This window comes from Onychostoma macrolepis, chromosome 23 (assembly GCF_012432095.1).
Source record: "Onychostoma macrolepis isolate SWU-2019 chromosome 23, ASM1243209v1, whole genome shotgun sequence".
NCBI classification, from domain to species: domain Eukaryota; kingdom Metazoa; phylum Chordata; class Actinopteri; order Cypriniformes; family Cyprinidae; genus Onychostoma; species Onychostoma macrolepis.
Window position 1 is genome coordinate 25288727 of NC_081177.1, and position 18056 is coordinate 25306782.

An 18056-nucleotide genomic window follows, 5' to 3' on the forward strand; every position below is an offset into this window, starting at 1 on the left:
TTTGTATTGGATTAAAAAAAAAATCTGTTTTTAATATATTTCACATACCATCCAATGAAACAATACGTATTAAAGTCTATGAAAACAAATAAAGTGAATGTTAGCCTACCATGTAAGCCTATTATGTGCAAAAAAATGTTTAAATCACATTTCATTCTAACATTGTTACAGTGCAATCTAAAGACAATAATAATGCTTTTAAAGCAGAAGTTAAATTCAATAAACTAAAAATGAAAATAAATAGGCTAAGAACAAAAGCACAGACTTGTGTTGGGCTATTTTGATTACCTCATTACAGTTAGTGCTATATCATAAAAATACACTTACCTGTCACATTTATTGTCCAACTACAAATATTTCAGCAAAAGTCTGAATAATTGCACTCCTATTTCATTGCGCATCTGTTTGGCGTGCATGCACATCGATGTTCTTTTAATGAAGTCTGTGAAATAGGCTATAGCGGAGAATCGCAAAGCAGAAAGCTCATGCAGTTCTGAAAGCAAAATGGAAATATTTCCATGACTTTCTAACATTTACAGATGCAGAATATACCTGTGAAATGTAAGATATGCTCTGAGGAAAATGGCACGAGTAGCGCGTCTCACATGCAGCCTTTCTGTCAGAGCATCTTCAAACTATACAAAACTATAATATATCTTACGAGTTTTTTAAAACCCTTAATATAAAGCTTGTCACATGTTTAGAACAAATTGGATTATGCACTTTCTCTGCAGCAGCTCAGTCTTTGTCCTCCACTATATTTTTTCAGATGCACTCTTATCAAACTACTAAATATCAATATAAACGTTATTGCCTCAAACGGTATCGCTTTAAAGAATATATCGATATATCGTACAAACTAGATATACCGCCCAGATCTACTCTGTGCGTTTTGAGTGTGTGTGTACCGAAAACAGTGTGCGATTACCGAATAGAATTTTTTCGCCTCTTCTTGTGCTTAAAGGGGTCCTATTATGCTTTTTAACTTTTTGAATTTTAGTCAGTGTGTAGTGTGTATGTTTGGGCATAAAACGATCTACAAAGCTACAAATCTCAAAGTCCACTCCAAAGGGAGATATTTCGTTTTCCCTTTTCAAGAACTACAACGAGTGGCTCGTTTGGACTACAAAGTTGTTTTCCTGTGTTTGTGACATCACAAATTGTAAATCCCGCCTACGGAAATTCGAATGGTTGGCGGGTGGGGAGAACACTTGGTTGAGCACTGCACGTTTCAAAATCGAAACCCGGTGCGGGTGTTTTTATATCACTGTATTTCTGATGGAAACCAACTGTTTTGGATGTCATTTTCATTTCATCTTGCATATAATGTCTGATAAAGCAGCGTTTGTGAGCGGAGCTCTATTTTGTGTACAGCGTTACCGGGGAAACCTCGCTCTCTACCACTCCAGCGCCTCCTGCTGACAGAGAATGAATTTGCATAAATATGCGGCCACAAATAGTGTATGTCTGTGGGACTATGGTATAAATAAATTCAACTGTATAACAGTTTCAGTGCAATTCATGTTATAATGTTAGAATTAAAGAACAATAAACATAATATATATTACCGTTGCACTTATCTGTACATAGTCAATGCAGTTATTTTTAAGCTGTTGTTGACATCCTATCTAAAACGTGATTTAGACAAAAAAAAACAATAACAACAATAACATTACCACTTTAATATGTCTTGCAATGTCCGTGCGTGCAAAGGTTCTGCGTGATCCTCTTGTTCAATATTCTCAGGGTCTGAATTGATATGGCAATATTGATGAACTTGCTGTTCTGGCAAGGGGTGGGGCAGTACTGAAACGCCGTCTAAGCTGTTCGCCAATCACAACAAACTGGGACAGCTAACCAATCACAACACATTTTGTTTTTTGGGAAGGCGGGCCTTCATCAAACCCGGAACTAATCGAGCAGTTTGTGTCAGGCTGGGAAGAAAGGTATTGTAATAATGTAAATTATGTGAAAAATAATGCGATTTTCGAACCACCAATCATGAGAGCATGTTCTTGTACACCCCAAAGCAAAATCAAGACTTTGTAAAAGAGCATAATAGGACCCCTTTAAATGTTTAAATTGGCAAGACCTAGAAACACGTGCATCAGTGTATAATGGTTAAACTTTGCAATTAACCTGCGAATCACATGCATGCCGAACCGTGGGGCTTGGTCTATACGGATCACATATCATCCGATCCGTTGAATCCCTACTAATTGTTAGGGTTGTCAATGTTAATATGCAATTGATTTGAGTTTTTTAACACAGTTTGACGTTAACTGATTTGTTCTGCTCTGTGTGAAGATCTGATTGGAACTGACAGAGCCGCAGTGTGTCTGTGTTCACACAGGAGCGTGATGTCCATTGACTGAACATGCGTTGCATCTCCACATCACTCATGTTCAGTGTAGACGGCTTAATTTATCACCCACAGTTAAAAAAATAAATAAATCTTACCGACTCCAACTTTTGAACACTTGTGGGTGGAAATGTCATTGAACTGTATTGTTCAAAAAGTTTGGAAACTCTACAACACATCAACATAAGCAGCAGTGTTATCATTTTAACCCATACCATCTCACCATGCTCCAAGCCTATTAAACCAATGCTGTTCAGTATACATCTAATCTGATCCAGGCTGCCTGTATGGCACAGACTGCGGGTAGTGGATGAAGGGAATTCTGATTAGCGTGTGCCAATGATGCATCTGGTTCTGGCACTGGGTTCAGTACACTTAATTAAACTCCAATGCCCTGGCAGTGGGCACCGTGTATCAGGCTCCTCTTGGCAATGTGCCGTGGGATACGGCTAATCCCCAGCAGAGTGTCCACCACCCAGCTAATTGGCTCAAGAAGATATCCATGACTGCGTTAGACATGTCCTCACCTGTTCCCTGTCTTTTATCTGATTGCTGTTATAGCATATTGGTGGGATATAGTGGAATATATGCATCATCAGGCGAACAGTAGTTGGGTGAAGTTACTTTTTTTTCTTGTAGCAAGTTTTCATTGACCAATGAGAATTTTAGAGAGGCAGGTCCAAGTATGCTTTTGGATTTTCACTTTATTTTCTAGTTTATTCCACTCCCTTAAACCAGATCATATCTAGAGCTTTCTTTACCATGCAAGTGGCATCAGATGTGAATTTTCTCCTTGCTATTTTTGCTTCCTCGTTGCTTTAAGTGACACCAAATTATAGCAAACCAGTCTATTTTAGACTTTTTTTTTTTTTTTTTAGATGTTCAAGCCAATACCCCCACTGGGAAATTAGGGATTAGCTTTTCCGTTTACCGCCAGAATCTTAAAGCTGGTCCTATACACACGGACGACTGCCCCTCCACTTCCATTCCCTTAACGGGGTGCTTTTAAAAAAAAAAACATTCTCACTTTCCTTATCCTCTTGTGTTGTGTTCGGTTCATATTTGAAGAAATGTAAGAGGATGAAGATGATCCTCTAGAGCTGGTGACTCATGCCCTTGACTTGAGGCTTATTATGAGGGTTTATTAAGGTCTTCCAGACTTGTCTAGTGTTTGATGTCTTGTATCTCAGAGTTAGAAGTCTGTTTCTTTGATTCACTGAAACATTCTGAATCACCCTTACTGATTCATTTAAGGTCACTGTTAACATTTTACCTTGTCTTTTGTATCAAAATATTATTTGGCTTTTCATCACTATTTTCTACCCTATGTAGGTTATAGAGTTTCATAGCTATTAGTAGAGGTCGACCGATTCATCGGTTTTGTAGTTGATTTGCGGAACTATCGGTTATCGGCAAAAATCCATGCCGATAGTTTTCCGTGTTGCGTCTGTTGCTGGAGTGGCTGAGAATGGTCTGCTGTCATTATACAGTACGAGAGCGGCCTCTAGAGGCGGAAATCACTGACAGCACGTGTTGTTTGTTTGGCATGTGACACTGCGCGTTGCACAGAGCGGGAAACTTTAAACACGCATTTAAATGCAGCCGACAGAAAATTCTGCCACGGAACAGAGCACCATTCACATAGCTTTCCATTAAATAACATTATATTTGTCCCAAATCATTGTTAATTTACATAATGATTTCACCCTAGGCTATAAATTATGTATTGTGCATTTTTCAGCAAAACGTTTGTCTTTCTGTGGCTCTAATACAGTCTGTATGCTTCATAGAGAGCTGTAATACAGATTGCACGTTCTTTCACGTATTAAATGGTAATACTTAACAATAAGAGTCCATTTGTAACATTAATGAAAGCTGTAGAAGTATTGTTCCTTGTTAGTGTTCATTTCGTTTCAACATTTACTATTACTAATAGGCTTCATTTTTAAATTTTAAAGTTTCTTCTTTTAACATTAGTAAACTATGAAATAACTAATGATCAATATAATATTTAATATTAATACTACATTTTTATTCATTTACAAAGTATGGTTCAGTACTGTTACTGCTTTTTAAAAATAGTAAAGTTGTATTTTAGTTTTCGTTCAGTATCCATTTTAAAAACTATCGGTTGATTAATCCGCCAGTGTGGTCCAACCTAGCTATCGGTATCGGTAAAATCCACTATCGGTCGACCTCTAGCTATTGGTTATGTTACATTTAGTGTTTGGTTTTGTTTGTTCAATACTGTCAACCTAATTGAGATACTTGTGCCAGATTCTATGAATATTTCTGTAGAAATTAATTTTATCATAATTTAATACAACGGTTAATTCTGGTCCTCGAATCTGAGCAGCGCTGACAGTAAAATAGGGGATTTTTAGTGACTCTTTAACAAGTGACTCTCATTATGAGTGAGTCACTGAATCATTTGTTCAAATGACTTTTATTAAAAAAAAGCTGATTCATTCAGAAAGGAAACGAATCACCCCTATTAAATCATTCACTATTCTCCACATTAATCCATTATTTTACTTCACTTGAAGGAGTGAATGAAAATGAGAGCGATTTAAGACACCGATCGCACTGGAATGAATGCTGCTTTTTGCATAGTTTTTTTTCTAGCTGTGTAAGAATCATTTGACCTTATAAGCCAACTGGCAAGCTCTAGTATAGCTAATTAAACTGATCTTAAAATCAGTCATGGAAACTAGTATAATTTGCACTTAAACAATTTGGTATTAAATTAAAAACTGCACATGTGTGATTACACTTCAGATTTAATTCAGTAATTTATTCACCATTATTTTCACAGTGCATTTTAGTGTTTCTTTAGTTGTTGAGTACACTGTTGTGGCAGTGCATTATGGGATTGAATGATAATGTCCACTATGGTTTCGGACACCACTACAAATGGCTGTGATTTCAGACCTAATATGGTAAGTGCAATATTGTATTTAAAGGGTAAGTTTAATAAGAACACTTCTCGTTTACTGAACTTTTGTATAAAAGCAATATCACATGCATGTGACGATATTGCTTAAATATATTTAAAAATGCACCAAAAGGACATTTTGTATCTCCTAAAATAACTTCATAAATATCTTGTGGTTTCAAAAGGCCATCTTGATTGCAGCTGAATTAGGCTTCCTTAAATTATGAGTAACTGTCGCTTGACAAACGGCAGGTTTAAAGTCCCTTCCCAGCACTGAAACCACCATATGCGGTTTTCCCACATGCAGAGCTTTTTTCCGTAATGGCTTAAATGTTGACATTATGAGAGCTGTTATGTAAGGTGCCTCTCTCTGTCTGTTCATTATTTTAATCTGAGTCCTGAATGGATGTGCTTCCCTGCCGGCTTCCAGTCAGAGATGTGCTCAGTGGGGCTGAAGCTGGCTGCGGGCAGAGCTCTGGGCGTTTATGCCAACTCAAGCCGCCTTTCCTTCAAAGTCGCTCGGTCTTCTAATATATTCTGATGGGCTGATCTGTTCACAGAGGAAATATGCTGCAAGGTCATGAGGCCACAGATGTCTGTGTGGGGAAAGGTGGTGTTCATTTGCGTCATGAAGTGTGGTTTTATGGGTTGTTAAAGGGGGGTCGGCAATGGCATTGAAAATACTGGCTATAAATAGTGCTTACTGGCCATCGATCTATATTTTGCGTTACTTTTGTTAATATGTTTAGTATTGTCCAACATTATGTTTGTGTTCATAACTTTTAGCTTTATTTTGGTAGCTTAACGTGAAGAATATTCTACTTTTCTTCTTCTACGGAATCTCTTTCTCCCGCCCTTCAGCGTTTCCCTCCGTTTCCAAAGTGTGCTAGAACTACTCCAAGAATTCAATTTTGCTGCACAGCATGCTGGGTAGACATCTCTCTTTCTCCCTCCTCGTTCTAGTGTTGGAGAAGCATTGTTGTTGAAGCAGAGCATCAGAGCTGCTTATTTTTACGTGCCATTTTGTGGACTTGAAACTGTTATGAGGTTTGTACTTTTTGTGGGATAGAAAATAGTCTTTGTGTAGAACAGCAGTGTCATGGTGGAGGCTTCATGGGGTCCGTCCATTCGCCAGCCAGACCCTTTTCTGCTCTCCAGTTTCCATGGTGCTGTTACAATACAGCACAGTGGGCCGGAGATGCCCGTTTTGGTGGAGCATGATGTCAGATTTCGTTGAAAGATATTTCTTTATCTTTCATTAAGTTATTGTGCTGTATTGGGAGGGGGAAGGTGTTACGTAATCAGAGAAAAACTCTTAAAAAATTAGATTTTATAGAATAATATACAAGTTATGCTTTTTCATTTTATTTTATTTTATTTGTACTGACAATGGACTCGATCAGTTCTATATAACAGTGTCAGTGGCCACTGCAACTTCTGGTGCAGCACAATGTAAGGAAATTGTGAGGAAAATAAGAACAAAATGAAATTTTGAGGTAGTGTAACATGACAGGACAAAGCAACTCATTACGTTATGGTTTAATAAGATATAAAATGTTATTTACTATAGGTAATAATGTATATTATATTGTAATTGCCTGTGGTCGACTCTTATTAGAAATATTAAATATGAGTTTTCATCCCACATTTGGCTGGAGAACTTTATCGAAAGCATGTATAGCAAATTTTTAGTGGAAATACATATGCAGTCAGAGTGCATAGGGTTGTTTGAAACCTTTCCTTTTCCAATATAGTCTGACGCATTGCTCTATTTTTTTTTTTTTTTTTTTTGAGCAACTGACAACAATATATTACTCCCATTATCAAGTAAATTTAATTTATAATTTGTTTCTATGGGGACCAGAGGTTCTAACAGCACCTGCAGTGATGTGATGGCTTTACCAGCTGGTGATTGGCTCTTTTATTCAGAAGGCGGGACTTCCATTACTGCCTGTTTCTCCCATTCATAGTAATATATGAGTGAACTGTCTTTAGTATGACGTTTTTGCATATATTAAACACTGAGTGTTTGGAAACTCACTTCAAAAATCACTACAAGCAATTGTCTAATGCCGTTTGTTGCTTTTTTTTTTTTTTTTTTTAAGTATCCTTACAAAAAAAAAAAAATCCTCTTTGCCTGCAAGCGTTGGTTGGCAGTTTGTCTCAGGGGTTTACCCATTTTTGCAATGGTAACGCAATCATTTAGCCTGCTACTTTTCAGAGAAGTAAAATACTTCCCAGCATGGGTAATATATCATTCATACAGCGTTTCATATGCTGTTATATGACTCATTTTTTGCAGTTTTGTGTTTCTATAGGATGTTAATGATACTACATTATGAATCCAGTCTGACTGTTCTGAGAAACCAGAGCAGACTTTTATAAACCACACTGGAGTGTTACTTCCTATCTGATCATGAAACAACACTGCCAGAAAGAGAGTAGTTAGTTGCAATTGTTTTTCTTTTTTTTTTCTTTCTTTTTTTAGGTCCAATTTTTTTCAAATAAATAAATATTTTATATATTTTTAAAGTTTAATAAAGAAAATGTTAATATTTTTGGAAGATCTTATGTTCACCAAGGCTGCATATATTTGATCAAACTGTAAAAACGGTAATATTGTGAAATATATTTACATATTAAAATAACCATTTGCTTTTTGAATATATATTGAAATGTAATTTATTCCTGTGATCAAAGCTGAATTTTCAGCATCATTACTCCAGTCTTCAGTGTCACATATTCCTTCAGAAATCATACTAATATGCTGATTTGCTGCTCAAGAAATATTTCTGATTATTATCAATGTTGAAAACAGCTGTGCTGCTTAATATTTTTGTGGTGATACTTTATGATTCAAAAATAGTAGGTTTAAAAAGAACATCTTTTATTTGAAATATAAATGTTTTTGTAATATTATAAATGTCTTTACTGACACATTTTATAAATTTAATATCATAGTTTTTTGTTCTCATCTTCATTATCATTAGAGAAAATCAAAATCAGTCAGTTATCACTGAATGCAGGTCAGATAATGTTGGTTCACTACATCTTCTGTGAATCAGCAACACTTGTCTCTGCTCGTGCGGTTTCTTTTTCCCTCTCTGTGTGATGTTTCTCTGCTGCGGGTTTGGAGTGATGAAAACGGCAGATAGTTGGAGCGGGAGAAGAGAAAAAGCCGAGAGAGGTGGAGCCTGCAGCACAGTTTGAGAGCCTCTCTGCCACCGGCTTCTCCTTTCCTCTTCCTCTTTTGTCTGTGTGCTTTGTGTCTTCATTTGTGCTTCTTTGTCTTGACAGTGAGCGAGTGCATGCAGCACGTCACGTGGTCGCTCTGCTCTTCAAGCTGTTGTCTCTGGGAAGCAGGGCCTTTTCTCCTCACAGCTCCTGTATCCTATACAATATGTGTACAGCTACAGCAAGAGAAATTATTCCAGTCCGTCAACATATTTATGTCGAGTACAGAGCCTTAGGCTGTTATCAGTGAGGTCCAGTGTGTGTGTTTGAGAACAGACAAGGCGTTGGTTGTTTTGTTGTTCAGTACAAGCACGCTGAGGGAATTGTGGATGGTCATGTTGAAATTAAATTAGTTTGAATGTGGCCAAGCCATTTAATTTATTTAAAAATAGTTCTCTGAATGAATGTAAGTGCCTTTCCAAGTTATCCTGAGATACCAGTGATACAGGAGCTGGATCAGAGTATCATAATCATAAAATCTGTCCTGAATGTTCAGTGGAATTTGAATGCATTGAATAATGCATTCAAAATCTGATTAGTAACTTCATTAATTGATAATTTTGAAACCTTTGCACACTCTTCAAAGTTACTAAGTTATTATAGATTTACCCCTTTTTTTAAAATATTTATTTATTCTTTATTTAAATATTACCATTTTAATTTGTACATGAACTGCTAAAAAAAACATGTCTGCAAGTAAAAAAACAACTTTTTTCAGTATTCATGAGAACGATATTATATTCGACATTATAAAAATTATCATAAAATTCAGAACAAATATAATCTGAGGGATTATTTTACAATTAAATCAAAAATTAAATTAGAATTAAATTCTTTTGAGCTTAACTTTATGAAACCTTTGTTCATTTTCTAACAAAGCAATATCAAACCATATCAAAATTACTTTGCAATATTTAAAAAAAAAAAAAAAAAAACTCATTTTGCTTGCATAAGTCTTCGTTTGAATGGAAAAGATGGGAAAGAGACTAAATATATTGTATTGTTATTTTTTTAAATGGAGCAAAAACAGATGAAGTGTAAAGTCTCAGTTGATACCTAGTTCAAAATAAACACATTTTGTGTATGTGTGCGTGTATGTATGTGTGCGTGTATGTATGTAATGTATGTATGCATGTATGTTAGTTTTTTTTCTTTTTCTTTTATGTATCTTATCTGGGTCTAAATGGTCCCGAAAGCATTAAGAGGATTTTAAAAGAATCATCTTGTGATTTAGATCAGAAACACTAGATCAGATTTACCTGCACCTCATTCAAGTTGTTCCAAGCTCTGTTATCAGCAGAACTTGTTTACATGTTTTCCACCAGCGACCTCAAACACCCGCTGCAGTCGTGCAATAGTGCTAGATTCACGTATGAGTCACAGAGTCATAAAAGTATGTTGCGTTGACCAGTGGATTCATCTAGAGCAGATTGCTTCAGGAATTGAGTGTCCCGCAGGAAGGATGACGCAGAGATGTTCTGTGACGTTCATTCCCATGGCGTTAGCTGCCTGATGAATCATACATTACACCAGCATTCAAAGTCCAAAGCCTCACAAGGTTATCAAGGGACGGTGCCACAATCCAGGGTCTTCTGAGCTCTTCTGAAATTTGTTTTCTGGTTATGGTCTGCATAGAGGTTCAGAATGCTGAATCTTTAACTGAGCCATATTTTTTTTTTTTTTTTTTTTTTTATACAAGTATAATAATTTACATTTTAGTAACTGATATATGGACCTTCTCTTTGGCAAATAATTTTATGATTCTTATTCAGTAATCATGATAAAAAGGAAGTCATGGAAATGTAATGGTCAAAAATGGTAGGGAACCAGTTTTAAAGTAATCAAATGACAAATGAATGAAACTTTTTGACTCCAAAGCCCCACATTGCCCACAACAAGATTAATAGTCCCAGGACTTTTTTAGTTATTTAATTTATTGAATAAGAATTTTATTTATTAATTTCTGTTTGGAAAAAAATACAACTTGGCATAACTAGAAAAATTTATATTCATAAGTATACAAAATACACATGAAATTATAAGAATTGTTTAATGTATATGATTTTTCCAGGTGTAGAAAACACACTTTTATTATTATAATTTTTTTTTAAAAACTAAAAAAAAAAAAAAAAAGTTGAGTGGGAAAATCTGATAAATATCTTGATTTTTTTTTTTTTTAAAGCTTATTTTACCTTTGTTTTAAACTTTCACAAAAGATTTAAAAATGGTAAATAGTGGTAAAGTCATGGAAATTCATTGATCAGAAAGAACACTGCTGTTTACAGGTCATTTTACAGGTCAATGAATATACTATCGGTCAAAAGATTGGAATAATTATCTTTTTTTTATGTTTTTGCAAAGTGTCTTCTCACCAAGGTTGTATCACAAATACAGTAAAGGCAGTAAAATTGTGAAATATTACAATTTAAAACAACTCTTTTCTATTTGAATTTATCTTAAAATGAAATTTATTTCTGTGATGCAAAGCTGAATTTTCAGCATAATTACTCCAGTCTTCAGTGTCACATGATCCTGATCATTCTAATATTTTGATAGTAAATGAATAACTGCATTATTTTCATTAGCATGCAACATTACTTTTAACTTTTTTTTTTTTTTTTGACAGCATCTGGAGGGGCCCAAATGTGAACTGTGTGGACAGCACTGGATACACACCTCTACACCACGCTGCTTTAAATGGACACAGGTGAGTCCTGTTGCCTGACGACCTTTGACCCCAAGGATAATTGATGTTGGGTTTTTTTAGATGAATTTATTTACATTAAATATATATGTTTCTCTCTCTTTTTGTCAGTGAGGTGGTGGAAGTACTTCTGCGGAACGAGGCTCTGACGAACATCGCTGATAACAAGGGCTGTTACCCTCTGCACCTGGCGGCGTGGAAGGGAGACCAGCGAATCGTCAAACTCCTCATCCATCAGGGTCCATCTCACCCCAAACTCAATGAACAGGTCTGAGCACCAACACAGGGCAGCCTTCACCTCAGATTAAAGGCATATTCTAGCTTATTTACAGCATAATGTCTATAGGCAGCAGTGTTCTGATGATATTCGTGTTTATTTTGTGCTATGACTAGGAGTAAAGAGGAAGAGATGATTTTTCAAACTGAAAGGCGAGTCAGAATAAATACTGCCTGTAGACGTTAAATTTAGCTGTAATTATGCACGTTTTTGTTGACTGAATTCAGTAGTTTCAAGCATAGACTTTTTTTTTGACATGTCTCAGAAATAGCTGCAGTTTATCTGGAAGACTGTCGCTTCCTCCTACAGCTTCTTCACACTGCTCTCATTTACACTTTGAGTGTGTGAGAAGATAAAGTTAAACATGAGTTCAGTGACATCTCACCCTTAATACAAGCCAAAAAATTATTGGAAATTCACCCAAATGTTACGATTAAAAATAGTAGTTTATTTTTACTCGTAACACATCTGGGTGAATTTGAAATCGTTTTTCTTAGGTCTAAAGTTGAAGATGACACAGTATGATCGTTTTACTTTGTCTGCATCAGCTGCTAAAGTTTGAATCAATACAATGTCAATGAACTTTAGGATACTATAGTTGCAGATTAACCACATTCAGGTGCAGAATCAATAACTACCAATATCTGAATATAAACACTGACATTTCCATTGAGTGCAAGTTTCAATGCAAATTTGGAATAAAATTCAAGTGTCTTTTCTTTTTTTTCTTTGACGTGATGATTTGACATCACATGCTAAATTTAAAACACACTATGAAATCAATGGCTACCAGCAACTGTTTGGTTACCCACAAGACCTGCTAGTCTTTGCTCTTTTTTTGACATTTAAAAGAATTTCTGTTATGTTGAAGTTTTTGCGATTTATCATTATGTTAGAAAGACACAATGGTTTACATGTTGGTAAACACTACTTTGAATATATGAGCAATGACTGTGCTAATGCCAGTGACAAGTAATATCTTACATGTTCATTAAATTTACATGTAAAATATAACTTATGCTGTGCATGTATTATACATGTCCTATTCTAGCTGCTGGTTTTAACTGAAATTTAAGTTGAATTGGTTCCAACAGGGCCACAACAGGAGAAACTAATTTTTATTTATTTATTTGAGTAATCAACTTTGAATTGCATTGTGTATGCTACAAATTAAGTTCCTCTAACTTGTAAATGTAGTTTGTTGGTTAAACAATTTCATTATGAAGCTGTCATAACTCAACTCAAAAAGATGGCGAGCAGTTGCGTTATTTATTTATTGAGCCAACACATTATATTTATGGAATAATGTGTAGAATTATGAAAAGATGTACTGAAGTCCTACTTAAGTGGGTTAGAAAAGCACAACTAAAACCCCGAAAAGTTACTAATAAGAAAACTAATTGCATTCAATATAATTTTCATTTAATTGCAGTTGACATACAAATAAGTGTCCAAAAACATTACAATCATTTCAAACTTTAAGGGAAACTCACCCAAAAGTGAAAATTACCCCATGATTTACTCGCCCTCAAGCCATTCTAGGTGCATATGACTTTATGTCCTCCGCTGGACGCCACTCTCTCGTGAACACATGTACGACAGTTAGCGGAAGCTAGAGATTATGCTATATAAAGTTTTAAATATGGATATTTTTCTTACACAAATGCATCGATTTACTTCAGAAGGCCTTTATTAACCCCTCAGAGCCGTGTGGAGCACTTTTTATGATGGATGGATGCACTTTTGTGGGCTTCAAACTGGGCAGTTTGGACAGTTTGTTTTTAATATAACTCTGATTGTATTCGTCTGAATGAAGAAAGACATATACACCTAGGATTGCTTGAGAATGAATAAATCATGGGGTAATTTTCATTTAAGTATATTGTTTCTGTAATAATTGCTCTTTTTTTTCTTAATGGTGTTTATTTTTCACAGGGCTAAGTTAGTTCTATGCTAGTATTCCATAGCAAACATAGACATTGGATGATCAAATGTCTTTCCACCCCCACAAAGTTCCAATTATCATGCATATAAACAACTGTCGATGTAAACAGTATTTACCTGTAGGAACATTAAGAACTTCACAGAGTGATGCTGACATTTTTTGTCTCAGGATCAGCTTCAGTCTGACGTTAGGAAAGCGTTTTCTGCTCTCACTTGCCGTCCTGTTCTGAAGCCGTTGCCTGTTTATCCTTCAGCAAATGAAGCTGAATATTCATGTGCACCTGTACTTGCCTATTATTGTACAGGGTTGGTTTGTATTGTCTGAAATGTCCCAAGAGGAAAGCAGGAACTCTGCCATGTCTGCTAATACTCGCGTTTTGCATAATTTGGAGAGGCTTTCATGCATTTATTATTCTGCAGTGATGCACTCAATATTATTCAGTAACATAATAATCACAGTTTTCATTTAACATCTCTGTTATTGCTTGACTTATTTTAGCATGGAATGTCTCAAAATGAAATGAAACAGCAGCCAAAATTATTTATTATGAATTATTATTATTATTATTATTATTAATTTAATTAGAGTTAATTTGATAGTTTTTGGACTGGATTTTTAATGATAGCATCATTTTTCATTTCATTTTTTGTCATTTCATAAGGTTGGTTTAATCTCCTTCGTTCGATTGGTCAAATTAACATTTGATGGTTAATTTCATTTTCAAATATTTCAGATTTTTATTAATTATAGTTAGATGTACTTTTCACAAATATTCACTCATGTGATGTTTATCATTCGATGGACTGTAAGCCAGCCTGTGGTTTCTTTTGCCTGTTTGATCATGTCATTCATTAACAGTGAGTCATTGTGTTCATTTTGTGTGTGTGTGTGTGTGTGTGTGTGTGAGGCTGAACACATCTCCTTCCTGTTCTCTCCCCTCTCCCAGAGCGCTCTAGACCACACTGAGTTCAAACGCTGTGGCCCATTTGACCCCTATATTAATGCCAAGGTGTGTACCCATGACCTCTGACCTGCACGCTTTACCTCCATACGCCACGCCTGGGTTTGTCTGGTTTGTGTCGGGACAGTGTGTCGCTTCACTCTTTCCTCATGCTTGTGAATGATGTGGGTTATGTAAGCACACATATGCTGTGTATGTGTGAAGATGTATATTTTATAAAGACGTCTGACCACCGACAGACTGCTGTGATTATCTCACTGTAGTCTTGTTTGTGTGTGAGAGCATTTTATCATGACGGTTAAACCTGAAATGTCTTTTTTTTTTTTTTTTTTTAGGAAATTGCTCAAATTTAGGAAATTTCAAACAGGGTTCCCAAACTGAATGAATGGCAGACAAGAAAGGAATTTTGTTCACCATGAATATGTTTGTCAGTGCATTAGGCAGAACTTTAAAACTTTAATTTCAAAGACAATAGAACTAATTGTGAAATGATATATAAAGATGTAATTTATATGTAATTCATATAATTGATATTTTATTTTAATTTATAGAATTTCAATTATTTTTATTTTTTTTCCAAAACGTATTTTTGGTGCAAACAACATATAATAACTTGCAGGGAAAAATGATATCATAGAGAGGACCTCTGCAAACCCATCATAACTGTCAAGTCTCTTAAAATAATAATTAATTATAATTAACTGTTTTTTTTTTTAATTATATATAAATAAATTATAATTTTATTTTTTAAGAGAAGACAATGTTAGTTCAGGTTATAAAATGTATTGGTACAAAGAAAAAAAATTAATAGAATAATATTAATTCATCATTTTATGTATATAATTTTATTGTTATTATAATTAAATTTTTTATTTTGTTTTTTTTTTTACTTCATTTTTATTTTTTGAAAATAATGAATATGCCTGCACTCACATTTATTCAAGGTCTAGGGAAAATGTTTTAATATTTTTTGTCATAAAATTAAATGTTACAATTAAATTATTATTAAAGTTATTTATATTATTTAATAATTCAGGATTTGTACCTTGAATAATATATTTAAAAAATAATGAATAATTAATGATTTTTAAATAATAATTAAGATGTGTTCCCTCACATGTATCCAAGTCGTTACACCACATCAATACATTTCAAGTTTTGTAAAAAAAATATATTTTACATTACAATTCTAAGAAATTGGCACATGTGTTTTTGCTCTTTATTTGCTTTTGATTTGTTTATAATTCCTTTATACATTAAGCAATTTTGTCTGTTCTCTAGTCTTTTTTGTCCCAGTACTGAATAATCCGTCAGATGCCTTTGCAGTTTATAATGGGATCAGAGAAAACGTTTGAACATTGAGAAATTTTACACACCTGACCTAACCTTCAAAAGCAGCTGTATTTTGTGTATTGCTCTGAATGCTGTGATGTCCTGGAGATCTCTCCATCTCTTCTTCATTCAGTAGCACAGAGGGGTTTCACAGAAGCGTTAGATCGGTGTCGTACGCGAGCGTTTGTGTGTCAGCCGGGTTACAACTGAACAGACTGAAGTCCAAATGAATAATTGATGAGCTGGCGGGAAGTGTGTGTGTGAGTGTTTTGTGATTGTTAAATGGTGTTTCTAGCATACCTGCTGCGCCACACACACACACACACACACACTGAGAGTCAAGAAGCTTTTCTGTGTAGCCGTCGGCTTGCATCAGTGTCAGAAAGAGTGTGAGGGGTGAGATAGAGACGCAGCCGGAGAGAGGTGGAGTGTAGTCATGGCAACAGTGTCATGGCTGGATAGCTGAGGGGCCGAACCCGGCAGCACATCAGCAAACAGATGAGGAGGAAAAAAGACATGAATGCTGAATGGAGGAGATGCCACCGTATGGAAGGCTTTGGATGCTCTGCAGCTGAATAATAATAATAATAATAATAATGAGCACAAATTTATTTAAATTTCCATAGTCTGAAGAAGGAAAGAAAATCAAGTAGGTTGTTTCAATTCCCCCCCCCCCCCAATTTCCTTAAAATTTTTCAACTTTCAAATTTTATTTATTTATTTTTTCAATTTTTCAAATTTTTTTCCAAAATGTTTTGTTAATGTGTCTCAAGTGGGTTATTGTTTTTTTTTTTATTATTAGTAGTATTAGTATTATTATTATCAATGCTGTAATGTTCATAATTAGTCACTACTTTCTAAGTTATAAGATATAAAATAAAATAAAAAATAAAATTTAAAAATTTAAATAAAACTACACATGATATGACTAAATAAAAGTTAAGCTAAAATGAAATATTAAAAATGGAAACTAATTCATAATATTAATAAAAACAATAAATAATATTTAAAAAAATAAAAAAATGAAATACATATAGGTTCATATTCCTTACTTAAATGTGCAATTTGTGATGACCACAATAAGCTTTGCATATTTCCTGTTTTTTTTTTAGGGTGTTTTCTAGGATGAATGTGTTCATGTTGGAATATCTCCCTATTGGAAAAAAAAATAAATTGGAAAGCATATCTTGCTAAAATCATAGAGGAACCTCTGGGACTTGTGTAGCTACTACCAGTGTGGACGTGCCAGCAAACATAACTTACAATAGTCAATAGTGCAATAGTCAATCTAAAAAATGCTTTTAAAAAGAAGAGAAAAAAAAGGTCTTCTGTATGGACAAACACAGATAATAAAAAACAACAACCAACCTAATAGAAAATGAAACACACACTTACCTGTTCATATAGCTGTGACTCACTCGGTTCACCTGCTATGAATGTATTTCAGGAGAGCCTTATTTAGAAAACACATTCATCTCCACTTCCCTTGATTATGTCTGTGGGGAACCTCGCTCGCTCTCAGATGACCTAGTTAGCATCGTCTGTGTGAAAATCTACAGAAAATATTGCCTTGTCATCACAATTCCCAACGAACATTATGGGTCCAATCCAAAACCTTGCGAGAGTAAACCTCTCTAAATATGCCACTACCTTCTAAAGATTTACACTAGACAGTATAAATCTCAGAATGCTGCAAGACATGCAGCTTTGAGGTTTGCATTTTTTTGTATTGATTTAAGCTGATTTAAACCAAGAAATTAATGTGTGGTATTTAGAACGATCAAATTTAATTTCGCTCTATGAATTTCCAGGTATGTGAATTTCCAGTGAAATAAGCATGTATGCTTGAATTCGTGCTTTCCGCTACATTCACTTGGTCAAAAATACAGTAATAATGTGAAATATTATTACAATTTAAAATAGCTGTATACATTGTACAATGTAATTTATTCCTGTGATCAAAGCTGAATTCAGCATCATTACTCCAGTCTTCAGAGTCACATGATCCTTCAGAAATCATTATAATATGCTGATTTGCTGCTCAAGAAACATTTATTATCAATGTTGAAAACATTGCCGAATATTTTTGTAGAAACATAATACAATAATATTTTTTGATTATTTGATGAATAGAAAGTTTAATAGAACAGCATTTGTTTTAAAGTATTTTGTTTACAATGTAAAAGTCTCCACTGTCAGTTTTAATTAATTTCATGCAGCCTTGCCGAATAAAAATATTAATTTCTTAAGAAAAACATGCTTACTAGGTTTTTAAGCAGATCAGAGTTTTATTCTTTTTTTTTTTT

At 34.6% G+C, this 18056-nt stretch overlaps 1 protein-coding gene across 1 annotated transcript in view; it reads left to right on the top strand.

Annotated features, from left to right (window-relative positions):
* The window catches only part of LOC131531560 (ankyrin repeat and SAM domain-containing protein 1A), a 102814-nt gene that overhangs the window by 19694 nt on the left and 65064 nt on the right, over nt 1–18056 (top strand). The window contains exons 2-3 of the mRNA XM_058762395.1: nt 11158–11238; nt 11347–11503. Of these exons, the coding sequence (XP_058618378.1) occupies nt 11158–11238; nt 11347–11503 (238 nt within the window). The remainder of the gene's footprint in view (nt 1–11157; nt 11239–11346; nt 11504–18056) is intronic.